This window comes from Oncorhynchus masou, chromosome 30 (assembly GCF_036934945.1).
Source record: "Oncorhynchus masou masou isolate Uvic2021 chromosome 30, UVic_Omas_1.1, whole genome shotgun sequence".
Classification (NCBI taxonomy): domain Eukaryota; kingdom Metazoa; phylum Chordata; class Actinopteri; order Salmoniformes; family Salmonidae; genus Oncorhynchus; species Oncorhynchus masou.
In genome coordinates, this window is record NC_088241.1 from 55,759,020 (window position 1) to 55,771,372 (window position 12,353).

Consider the following 12,353-nt stretch of genomic DNA (forward strand, 5'->3'; position numbering starts at 1 on the left):
TGCACTCCACTCTGGTGTGCAGAGGCTTTATTGGCCCAACGGGGTGAGACGTGGTAAAAAGGCACAGGAAAACTACTGGGGTCTGGCAAAAGGACCAGCATGTTCTGTCAACCAAACAGCAGCAGCAGTGGCAGCATGGCCCATAGAAAGCTTGACCAAAGCAACACTGCACAGAGTAAACTGGAACTTGTAACAGTCACACTCCCTCCCCAAGGCATCCAGAACCTGGCTGAGGTTATTGACAGACGTGCTCCTCGTTCCATCAGTTTGTACTTTCGGTGATCCTCGTTTCTCTCCTTCTCTTTGTAACAGCATAATTAGGATAAACTGACCAGGGGCAGACTGGGAGGAAGGGTAAGGGGAGAGTGGGAGAGCTGGGATAAAGGGATCTTATATGGCTGGGAGGTAGGAGCAGCTCCAATGGGGGGTGGGATTTCCAACTCACCCCCCCTTCCCTAACCCTTCCACCGGCTCAAACGAGCGTGGTCAGCTTGTCTATGAGGTCGTCAATGGTGTAGACCATGAGCTTGATGTCGTCCTTCTCGGCCATGCGGTGCTGACCGTGGCGGCGGAGGATGACGTCCACGTCTGGGCTGAGGACGCGCTGGGCCACTTGCATGGAGATGTGCCAGGGCACGTCGTCATCCTTCAGGCCATGGATGAGCCTCACGGGGCAGGTGATGGGGATGGGACTCTGGAGGACACAGTGGTTCTCCGCCTCCTTCAGGAAGTCCATGGTGAATGTGTAGACGCCCTCCTCTCTGTGCTTGCTGGGCATCGTCAGCACGCCCTTCTCTTCAATCTCCTTACGCACCTGTGGTGAAATGGGATCAAATATATTTTAAATCTAAAAATGAATTGACATTCACACAGATGATTGAATTTCAATTAACAACACGCCTGAATTGACCGAATAGAAATGGAATTCACATTAGTTAATGTAATTCATAGTAATCCAGGGTTTATTTCACGATGTCCTCTCTCACCTCTAGAGACATTGACTTGAAGGCAGTGACGACATGGTCTGCTGCCGTGGAGATCCCAACCAGAGCTGCAGTCTTCTCCGGCCTGGCAATAGCTGCCAACAGCATGAGCCAGCTGCCCATACTGGACCCCACCATGATCTAAACAGAGACCATGGGGAAAGACATGATTACATTAAAGATGCCTAGACTTAAGATAGGGAGCAATGGTACATAGAAATACCAATAGTTTAATATGGATTGTTTCGCCTGTCTCCTCTCTTCCATTTGAACTGACTCCGTAGAGAAGCACCATGTGTGACAGTATCTAGCAATCGCTACAATGGAGAGAAGAACAGCAGTTTGTAAACACAAATGTGATTCTAACCACTAATCGTAACCACAACATATAGTCCTAACCTTGACTGTAAATCATCATCACAGTCACATTGGGAGTAATATCATCCATTGGTGAGTCTGGCCCTGCTAATGGTGTCATTCACTAGCTGTGTGTCTGATTAATGACTAAGACAGCATTGAATCCTGGCATGGAGGCTATGATACTCTCATAATGATTGAATGGTGTGAACTTTACATGGTGGTGAGATGCTCTTACATTTGTGTGACACAGTGCCCCCTTGTGGAAACATGTGTCACTAAAAACACCACAGCAGAGTCAAATACAGCGTATACAGTGCTTACAGAAATATTCAGACGCCCTGACCTATTACCCATTTTGTTACATTACAGCCTTATTCTAAAATAGATCAAATCAAATTTAGTCCTCATTAATCTACACACAATACCACAGAATGACAAAGTAAAAAAAGGTTTTAAAAATAGGAGAAATACATTATTTTATAAGCATTCAGACCCTTTGCTATGGGATTCAAAATTGAGCTCATGTGCATCCTGTTTCCATTGATCATCCTTGAGATGTTTCTACAACTTGATTGGAGTCCGCCTGTGGTAAATTCAATTGATTGGACATGATTTGGAAAGGCACACACCTGTCTATAGAAGCTCCCACAGTTGACAGTGTCTGTCAATGCAAAAACCAAGCCATGAGTTGAAAGGAATTGTCTGTAGAGATCAGAGACAGGATTGTGTCGAGGCACAGCTCTGGGGAAGGGTACCAAAAAATGTCTGCAGCAATGAAGGTCCACAAGAACAGTGGCCTCCATCATTCTTAAATGGAAGAAGTTTGGAACCACCCAGACTCTTCCTAGAGCTGGCCCCCGGGCCAAGCTGAGCAACTGGGGGAGAAGGGCCTTGGTCAGCGAGGTGACCAAGAACCCAATGGTTACTCCGACAGAGCTCTAGAGTTCCTCTGTGGAGATTGGAGAACCTTCCAGAAGGACAACCATCTCTGCAGAACTCCACAATATCAGGCCTTTAGGGTAGAGTGGCCAGACGGAAGCCACTCCTCAGTAAAAGGCACATGACAGCCCGCATGGAGTTTGCCAGAAGGCACCTAAAGGACTCTCAGACCATGAGAAACTAGATTCTCTGGTCTGATGAAACCAAGATTGTAGGAAACCTGGCACTATCCCTATGATGAAGCATGGTGGTGGCAGCATCGTGCCGCGGGGATGTTTGTCAGCAGCAGGGACTGGGAGACTAGTCAGAAACAAGGGACAGATGAACGGAACAAAGTATTGAGAGATCCTTGATGAAAATCAGTTCCAGAGCGCTCAGGACCTCAGACTGGGGGTGAAGATTCACCTTCCAACAGGACAACGACCCTAAGCACACAGCCAAGACCACACAGGAGTGGCTTCGGGACAAGTCTCTGAATGCCCTCGAGTAGCCAGCCAGAGCCTGGACTTGAACCCGATCGAACATCTCAGCGAAGCTCCCCATCCAACCGGACAGAGCTTGAGAGGATCTGCAGTGAAGAATGGGAGAAACTCCCCAAATACAGGTGCCAAGCTTGTAGCATCATACCCAAAAAGATTTGAGGCTGTAATCGCTGCCAAAGGTACTTCAACAAAGTACTGAGTAAAGGGTCTGAATACTTATGTAAGTGTGATATCATTTTTAATACATTTGCTAACATTTCCAAAAACCTGTTTTTGCGTTGTTATTATGGGGTGTTCTGTGTAGATACTTTTTTTCCCTCATCAATTTAATCATTTTTAGAATAAGACTGTAATGTAACAAAATGTGGAGAAAATAAGAACTTTTCAAATGCACAGAGTTCGGCCAGGTTTTAGAATGGCTGCCATGTTAGCGCCTTAATTATCTGAATTTTGATGATGTAACAATACGAGAGCGCCTCCGACAGTTCCCTATTAAATAACTGCTGTAAACAAGCTAAACAGAGCAGGGAATTTAACAGACGTTCTTATTGATGAGCATTCGGGATGATGTTCTGTTGTCAACAAATTGCATTTCTGCTTTCACTGGACATCTTCATAGGTTTTGAAAACTATCCCCCCAAAAAATAGCACATGGTGGAAACATCAATTATCACTACTGAGGAGAAGCGGCAGTCTTGGAGCATTCAGAGAGAATCTCCACCCCTTCTTTTTTTTAACAGATTCTAACTGAAATATTACACCACAAATGTAATAACTATTATGGAGGGTAAAACTGAAAGAACATATTTTTAAATATCAATGTCATTGAAGGAACGTTCTATAACTGGGTTATAACAGGAGGGCCTATACCTGGGTTATAACAGGAGGGCCTATACCTGGGTTATAACAGGAGGGCAACATACCTGGGTTATAACAGGAGGGCCTATACCTGGGTTATAACGGGACGGTCTATAACTGGGTTATAACAGGACGGTCTATACCTGGGTAATAACAGGAGGGCCTATACCTGGGTTATAACAGGAGGGTCTATACCTGGGTTATAACAGGAGGGTCTATACCTGGGTTATAACAGGAGGGTCTATACCTGGGTTATAACTGGAGGGTCTATACCTGGGTTATAACAGGAGGGTCTATACCTGGGTTATAACGGGACGGTCTATACCTGGGTTATAACGGGACGGTCTATACCTGGGTGATAACGGGACGGTCTATACCTGGGTGATAACGGGACGGTCTATACCTGGGTTATAACGGGACAGTCTATACCTGGGTTATAACGGGAGGGTCTATACCTGGGTTATAACGGGAGGGTCTATACCTGGGTTATAACGGGAGGGTCTATACCTGGGTTATAACAGGAGGGTCTATACCTGGGTTATAACGGGAGGGTCTATACCTGGGTTATAACGGGAGGGTCTATACCTGGGTTATAACAGGAGGGTCTATACCTGGGTTATAACGGGACGGTCTATAACGGGAGGGTCTATACCTGGGTTATAATGGGACGGTCTATACCTGGGTTATAACAGGAGGGCCTATACCTGGGTTATAACTGGAGGGTCTATACCTGGGTTATAACAGGAGGGTCTATACCTGGGTTATAACGGGACAGTCTATACCTGGGTTATAACGGGACGGTCTATACCTGGGTTATAACGGGACGGTCTATACCTGGGTGATAACGGGACGGTCTATACCTGGGTGATAACGGGACAGTCTATACCTGGGTTATAACGGGAGGGTCTATACCTGGGTTATAACGGGAGGGTCTATACCTGGGTTATAACGGGAGGGTCTATACCTGGGTGATAACGGGACAGTCTATACCTGGGTTATAACGGGAGGGTCTATACCTGGGTTATAACGGGAGGGTCTATACCTGGGTTATAACGGGAGGGTCTATACCTGGGTTATAACAGGAGGGTCTATACCTGGGTTATAATGGGACGGTCTATAACGGGACGGTCTATACCTGGGTTATAATGGGACGGTCTATACCTGGGTTATAACAGGAGGGCCTATACCTGGGTTATAACAGGAGGGTCTATACCTGGGTTATAACAGGAGGGCCTATACCTGGGTTATAACAGGAGGGTCTATACCTGGGTTATAACAGGAGGGTCTATACCTGGGTTATAACAGGAGGGTCTATACCTGGGTTATAACAGGAGGACCTATACCTGGGTTATAACAGGAGGGTCTATACCTGGGTTATAACAGGAGGGTCTATACCTGGGTTATAACAGGAGGGTCTATACCTGGGTTATAACGGGATGGTGTATAACGGGACGGTCTATACCTGGGTTATAACGGGACGGTCTATAACGGGACGGTCTATAACTGGGTTATAACGGGACGGTCTATAACTGGGTTATAACGGGGCGGTCTATAACTGGGTTATAACAGGAGGGCCTATACCTGGGTTATAACAGGAGGGTCTATACCTGGGTTATAACGGGATGGTCTATACCTGGGTTATAACGGGACGGTCTATAACTGGGTTATAACGGGATGGTCTATAACTGGTTATAACGGGACGGTCTATAACGGGACGGTCTATAACTGGGTTATAACGGGACGGTCTATGACTGGGTTATAACGGGACGGTCTATAACTGGTTATAATGGGGCCGTCTATAACGGGACGGTCCATAACTGGGTTATAACGGGACAGTCTATAACTGGGTTATAACGGGACGGTCTATACCTGGGTTATAACGGGACGGTCTATACCTGGGTTATAACGGGACGGTCTATAACTGGATTATAACGGGACGGCCTATAACTGGTTATAATGGGGCGGTCTATAACGGGACGGTCTATACCTGGGTTATAACAGGAGGGCCTATACCTGGGTTATAACAGGAGGGTCTATACCTGGGTTATAACAGGAGGGCCTATACCTGGGTTATAACAGGAGGGTCTATACCTGGGTTATAACAGGAGGGTCTGTACCTGGGTAATAACAGGAGGGTCTATACCTGGGTTATAACAGGACGGTCTATAACTGGGTTATAACGGGACGGTCTATAACTGGTTATAATGGGGCGGTCTATAACGGGACGGTCTATAACTGGGTTATAACGGGACGGTCTATAACTGGGTTATAACGGGACGGTCTATAACTGGGTTATAACGGGACGGTCTATACCTGGGTTATAACGGGACGGTCTATACCTGGGTTATAACGGGACGGCCTATAACTGGTTATAATGGGGCGGTCTATAACGGGATGGTCTATACCTGGTTTATAACAGGAGGGCCTATACCTGGGTTATAACAGGAGGGTCTATACCTGGGTTATAACAGGAGGGTCTATACCTGGGTTATAACAGGAGGGTCTATACCTGGGTTATAACAGGAGGGCCTATACCTGGGTTATAACAGGAGGGCCTATACCTGGGTTATAACAGGAGGGTCTATACCTGGGTTATAACAGGAGGTCCTATACCTGGGTTATAACAGGAGGGCCTATACCTGGGTTATAACAGGAGGGCCTATACCTGGGTTATAACAGGAGGGTCTATACCTGGGTTATAACAGGAGGGTCTATACCTGGGTTATAACGGGACGGTGTATAACGGGACGGTCTATACCTGGGTTATAACGGGACGGTCTATAACTGGGTTATAACGGGACGGTCTATAACTGGGTTATAATGGGACGGTCTATAACTGGGTTATAACGGGACGGTCTATAACTGGTTATAACGGGCCGGTCTATAACTGGGTTATAACGGGACGGTCTATAACTGGGTTATAACGGGACGGTCTATACCTGGGTTATAACAGGAGGGTCTATACCTGGTTATAATATACCGGTCTATAACGGGACGGTCTATAACTGGGTTATAACGGGATGGTGGGACGGTCTATACCTGGGTTATAACGGGACGGTCGGGACGGTCTATAACTGGGTTATAACGGGATGGTCTATAACTGGTTATAACGGGACGGTCTATAACAGGGACGGTCTATAACTGGGTTATAACGGTCTATGACTGGGTTATAACGGGACGGTCTATAACTGGTTATAATGGGGCCGTCTATAACGGGACGGTCCATAACTGGGTTATAACGGGACAGTCTATACCTGGGTTATAACGGGACGGTCTATACCTGGGTTATAACGGGACGGTCTATACCTGGGTTATAACGGGACGGTCTATAACTGGGTTATAACGGGACGGCCTATAACTGGTTATAACGGTCTATAACTGGTTATAACAGGACGGTCTATAACTGGGTTATAACAGGGACGGTCTATAACTGGTTATAACGGGATACCGGTCTATAACAGGGGATACCTGGGTTATAACAGGACGGTCTATACCTGGGTTATAACAGGAGGGTCTGTACCTGGGTTATAACAGGAGGGCCTATACCTGGGTTATAACAGGAGGGCCTATACCTGGGTAATAACAGGAGGGTCTATACCTGGGTTATAACGGGACGGTCTATAACTGGGTTATAACGGGACGGTCTATAACTGGTTATAATGGGGCGGTCTATAACGGGACGGTCTATAACTGGGTTATAACGGGACGGTCTATAACTGGGTTATAACGGGACGGTCTATAACTGGGTTATAATGGGACGGTCTATACCTGGGTTATAACGGGACGGTCTATACCTGGGTTATAACGGGACGGTCTATACCTGGGTTATAACGGGACGGCCTATAACTGGTTATAATGGGGCGGTCTATAACGGGATGGTCTATACCTGGTTTATAACAGGAGGGCCTATACCTGGGTTATAACAGGAGGGTCTATACCTGGGTTATAACAGGAGGGTCTATACCTGGGTTATAACAGGAGGGTCTGTACCGGTTATAACAGGAGGGCCTATACCTGGGTTATAACGGCCTATACCTGGGTTATAACAGGAGGGCCTATACCTGGGTTATAACAGGAGGGTCTATACCTGGGTTATAACAGGAGGTCCTATACCTGGGTTATAACAGGATGGCCTATACCTGGGTTATAACAGGAGGGCCTATAACCTGGGTTATAACAGGAGGGTCTATACCTGGGTTATAACAGGAGGGCCTATAACTGGTTATAACGGTGTATGGGGACGGTCTATACCTGGGTTATAACGGGACGGTCTATAACTGGGTTATAACGGGACGGTCTATAACTGGGTTATAATGGGACGGTCTATAACTGGGTTATAACGGGACGGTCTATAACTGGGTTATAACGGGACGGTCTATACCTGGGTTATAACGGGACGGTCTATACCTGGTTATAATGGGGCGGTCTATAACGGGACGGTCTATAACTGGGTTATAACGGGACGGTCTATACCTGGGTTATAACGGGACGGTCTATAACTGGGTTATAACGGGACGGTCTATAACTGGGTTATAACAGGACGGTCTATAACGGTACGGTCTATAACTGGTTATAACGGGACGGTCTATAACTGGTTATAATGGGGCGGTCTATAACGGGACGGTCTATAACTGGTTATAACGGGACGGTCTATAACTGGTTATAACGGGACGGTCTATAACGGGACGGTCTATAACGGGACGGTCTATACCTGGGTTATAACGGGACGGTCTATACCTGGGTTATAACGGGACGGTCTATAACGGTACGGTCTATAACTGGTTATAACGGGACGGTCTATAACTGGTTATAACGGGACGGTCTATAACTGGTTATAACGGGACGGTCTATAACGGGACGGTCTATAACGGGACGGTCTATACCTGGGTTATAACGGGACGGTCTATACCTGGGTTATAACGGGACGGTCTATACCTGGGTTATAACGGGACGGTCTATACCTGGGTTATAACGGGACGGTCTATACCTGGGTTATAACGGGACGGTCTATACCTGGGTTATAACGGGACGGTCTATACTTGGGTTATAACGGGACGGTCTATACCTGGGTTATAACGGGACGGTCTATAACTGGTTATAATGGGGCGGTCTATAACGGGACAGTCTATAACTGGGTTATAACGGGACGGTCTATACCTGGGTTATAACGGGACGGTCTATAACTGGGTTATAACGGGACGGTCTATAACTGGGTTATAACGGGACGGCCTATAACTGGTTATAATGGGGCGGTCTATAACGGTACGGTCTATAACTGGTTATAACGGGACGGTCTATAACTGGTTATAACGGGACGGTCTATAACTGGTCTATAACGGGACGGTCTATAACGGGACGGTCTATACCTGGGTTATAACGGGACGGTCTATAACTGGGTTATAACGGGACGGTCTATAACTGGGTAATAACGGGATGGTCTATAACGGGACGGTCTATAACTTCGGTTATAACGGGACGGTCTATAACTGGGTTATAACGGGACAGCCTATAACTGGTTATAATGGGGCGGTCTATAACGGGACGGTCTATAACTGGTTATAACGGGACGGTCTATAACTGGTTATAACGGGACGGTCTATAACGGGATGGTCTATAACGGGACGGTCTATAACGGGACGGTCTATACCTGGGTTATAACGGGACGGTCTATACCTGGGTTATAACGGGACGGTCTATACCTGGGTTATAACGGGACGGTCTATACCTGGGTTATAACGGGACGGTCTATAACTGGGTTATAACGGGACAGTCTATAACTGGGTTATAACGGGACGGTCTATAACTGGGTTATAACGGGACGGTCTATAACTGGGTAATAACGGGATGGTCTATAACGGGAGGGTCTATAACTGGGTTATAACGGGACGGTCTATAACTGGGTTATAACGGGACGGTCTATAACTGGGTTATAACGGGACGGTCTATAACTGGGTAATAACGGGATGGTCTATAACGGGACGGTCTATAACTGGGTTATAACGGGACGGTCTATAACTGGGTTATAACGGGACGGCCTATAACTGGTTATAATGGGGCGGTCTATAACGGGACGGTCTATAACTGGTTATAACGGGACGGTCTATAACTGGTTATAACGGGACGGTCTATAACGGGACGGTCTATAACGGGACGGTCTATACCTGGGTTATAACGGGACGGTCTATACCTGGGTTATAACGGGACGGTCTATAACTGGGTTATAACGGGACGGTCTATAACTGGGTAATAACGGGATGGTCTATAACGGGACGGTCTATACCTGGGTTATAACGGGACGGTCTATAACTGGGTTATAATGGGACGGTCTATAACTGGGTTATAATGGGACGGTCTATAACTGGGTTATAACGGGACGGTCTATAACTGGGTTATAACGGGACGGTCTATAATGGGACGGTCTATAACTGGGTTATAAAGACAAACTATTATTTTAGCTCTTAAACACATACATGAAACATTTCCCAAAAATCCAATCAAATATGAATTGGAATCACAATAAATGCAAATATAAATACATGCATATGGATATGAGGGTTATCTAAAGGCTAGTATAGAAATGATTCTAGATCCACCAGTAGAGAGTTAGTTCACCTGTGGGCCCTCTGCTAGTTCATCCAACACAAAGAGAACGTCTTTCTTCCAGGTGCCGATGGTCCCATCAGTTAACACCCCCTCTGATAACCCATGGCCAGTGTAGTCAAACCTGGGGAAACACAAACACAACATGAGCCTGGAGGACCACAGTTAGAAATACAATTAAACATCTGACAGAATATGTACTATGCTAGCATAATAATGTAGAGAGAGTACAGAATCTGAGTAACATACGTTAGAGGGTGGTCTATTTGCATAACATACCTAACGTATAGGCTAGGGAGTCTATTCAGGTAATGAACCTCATGTGTATGGCCTTAGGGTCTTAAATTACATTTGCATGGCCTTAAGGAGACCGTGTAATGTACAGTACCTTAGGTATGAATGTCCTAGTGACCTGCAGAACTCCTCCAGGGCCTCAGCTTTCAGGCCGTTCATGTTGGATCCATACCCAGGCAGGAAGACCACGCCTGGACTCTTCCCCTTTACCCTGCGGTAGGCCAGCTTAGGGAGCTCTGGCCTTGTCACATACTGCACATAGGACTTCTGTCTCGCCCCTGTTGGACACACACACACACACACACACACACACACACACACACACACACACACACACACACACACACACACACACACACACACACACTTATAAACAGTTATTTAATGCAAAAGATGAGAATGGAGTGTGGCTTGTAAAATTGTAGGTTTTATATATGTGATTCATGCAATACTCTTGAAGGATAAAATCAACATGAAGTCAAGGCAAGGAATGATCAGCTATGGCAGTCTTATGTAATATTTTGAAAATAGAACTGGGCCAGTGCTGTGGGGCAAGGCATTGTTGACATCATAACCAGTGAGTCAAACCGACTGAACAGAGACAGATATGGAGTAGCCTATGATGCAATACAAGTAGACAATTGTGTTACTTACCTCAATACAAGAAAGAGAACATTAGAATACCAATACCATCTAGAACATTAAAACTAAATGGTTTGATAAAAGCTATACTTAATTTACCAGCATTTGCATTAATTGTATGATCTAAAAACTAGGCTACCCTGCGTTTTAAAACTGGAAAACTGTGCCCTGCAAACACGCTCATGTTGAATAATCAGTTTTTGTTGTTGTGAGTGCGCCTTACCAAATCTCAACAACATATGAACAGTCCGGTATAGCGCCGCTCGGAAGAGTATTCCCACCACCAATGTGCGAGATCTTAGAATATGCGCAGATGCTGCGCAGTTTATATGCGCACGAGCGAACCAAAACATTCAGATAACGGGTCCTGCCTCTGCCACTCCCCCCACCTGTACCTTTTAATGCCGCGTTCAATACAACTGGAAACATCTGACTTCCGAACGTACAAACAACTGGGACCTCGAAAACAACGACCTCCAACTGGGAAAAATATTTTGAACGGTCATCCAACTCAGATCTCCAACTCGATAACTCGAGCCTCTTTCTAGAGCTCCGACTTTCAAAGCTGAACATCAATGATGTAATGATTTGACCTCATATTTTTCCGAGTTCCCAGTTGTTTTGAACGCGGCATAATTCCGCAGCCTATACATTTTCCAGTGAAATCGTTACATTGTGAACTGCAGTAACATACTCACCTCCCAAAGTCTTTGGCAAGATAGTAGCGACTCCTCCATTCTTCAAAATGTGAGAAAGTCCTTTGCGGCAGGACCTCAGCACGATGGCTGCCATATTTCTGGCTTTCCCACCCACAGAGAACATATCGCGAGAATACCAATGTTGCCAAACGGATCGTTATTCTTTTACAACGGGGGTCCCTAATCAAATCAAATTGTAATAGTCACATTCACCGAATACAACAGGTACTGACCTTACAAGCCCTTAACCAACAATGTAGTTTTAAGAAAAATAAGTATTAAGTAAAAAAAAATAGATAAGTAAAACATAAAATTAACAAATAGTTAAAGAGAAGCAGTAAAATAACAGTAGGGAGGCTACATACAAGGGGTATAAGTACAGAGTCAATGTGCAGGGGCACAGGTTAATTGAGGTAATTGAGATAATATGTACATGTAGGTCGAGTTAAAGTGACTATGCATAGATAATAATCAGAGAGTAGCAGCAGCCTAAAAAA

General features: G+C 45.7%; 1 protein-coding gene across 2 annotated transcripts; it reads right to left on the minus strand.

The window, feature by feature from the left end:
- Window positions 1–10: 10 nt before the first annotated feature.
- Window positions 11–12,086, minus strand: LOC135522834 (palmitoyl-protein thioesterase ABHD10, mitochondrial-like). 2 transcript variants are annotated; one of them, XM_064949460.1, is made up of 5 exons: window positions 11,857–12,086; window positions 10,611–10,794; window positions 10,235–10,346; window positions 987–1,124; window positions 11–814 (listed from the first exon to the last, which is right to left on the minus strand). In XM_064949460.1, the coding sequence occupies exons 1-5, from the start codon at window positions 11,978–11,980 to the stop codon at window positions 473–475; spliced, it is 900 nt and encodes a 299-aa protein (XP_064805532.1). In that variant the 5' UTR covers window positions 11,981–12,086; the 3' UTR covers window positions 11–472. The 2 variants fall into 2 exon arrangements, with proteins under 2 accessions (XP_064805532.1, XP_064805531.1); XM_064949459.1 differs by lacking the exon at window positions 11,857–12,086 and adding an exon at window positions 11,382–11,826.
- Between the last annotated feature and the right edge of the window lie 267 nt (window positions 12,087–12,353).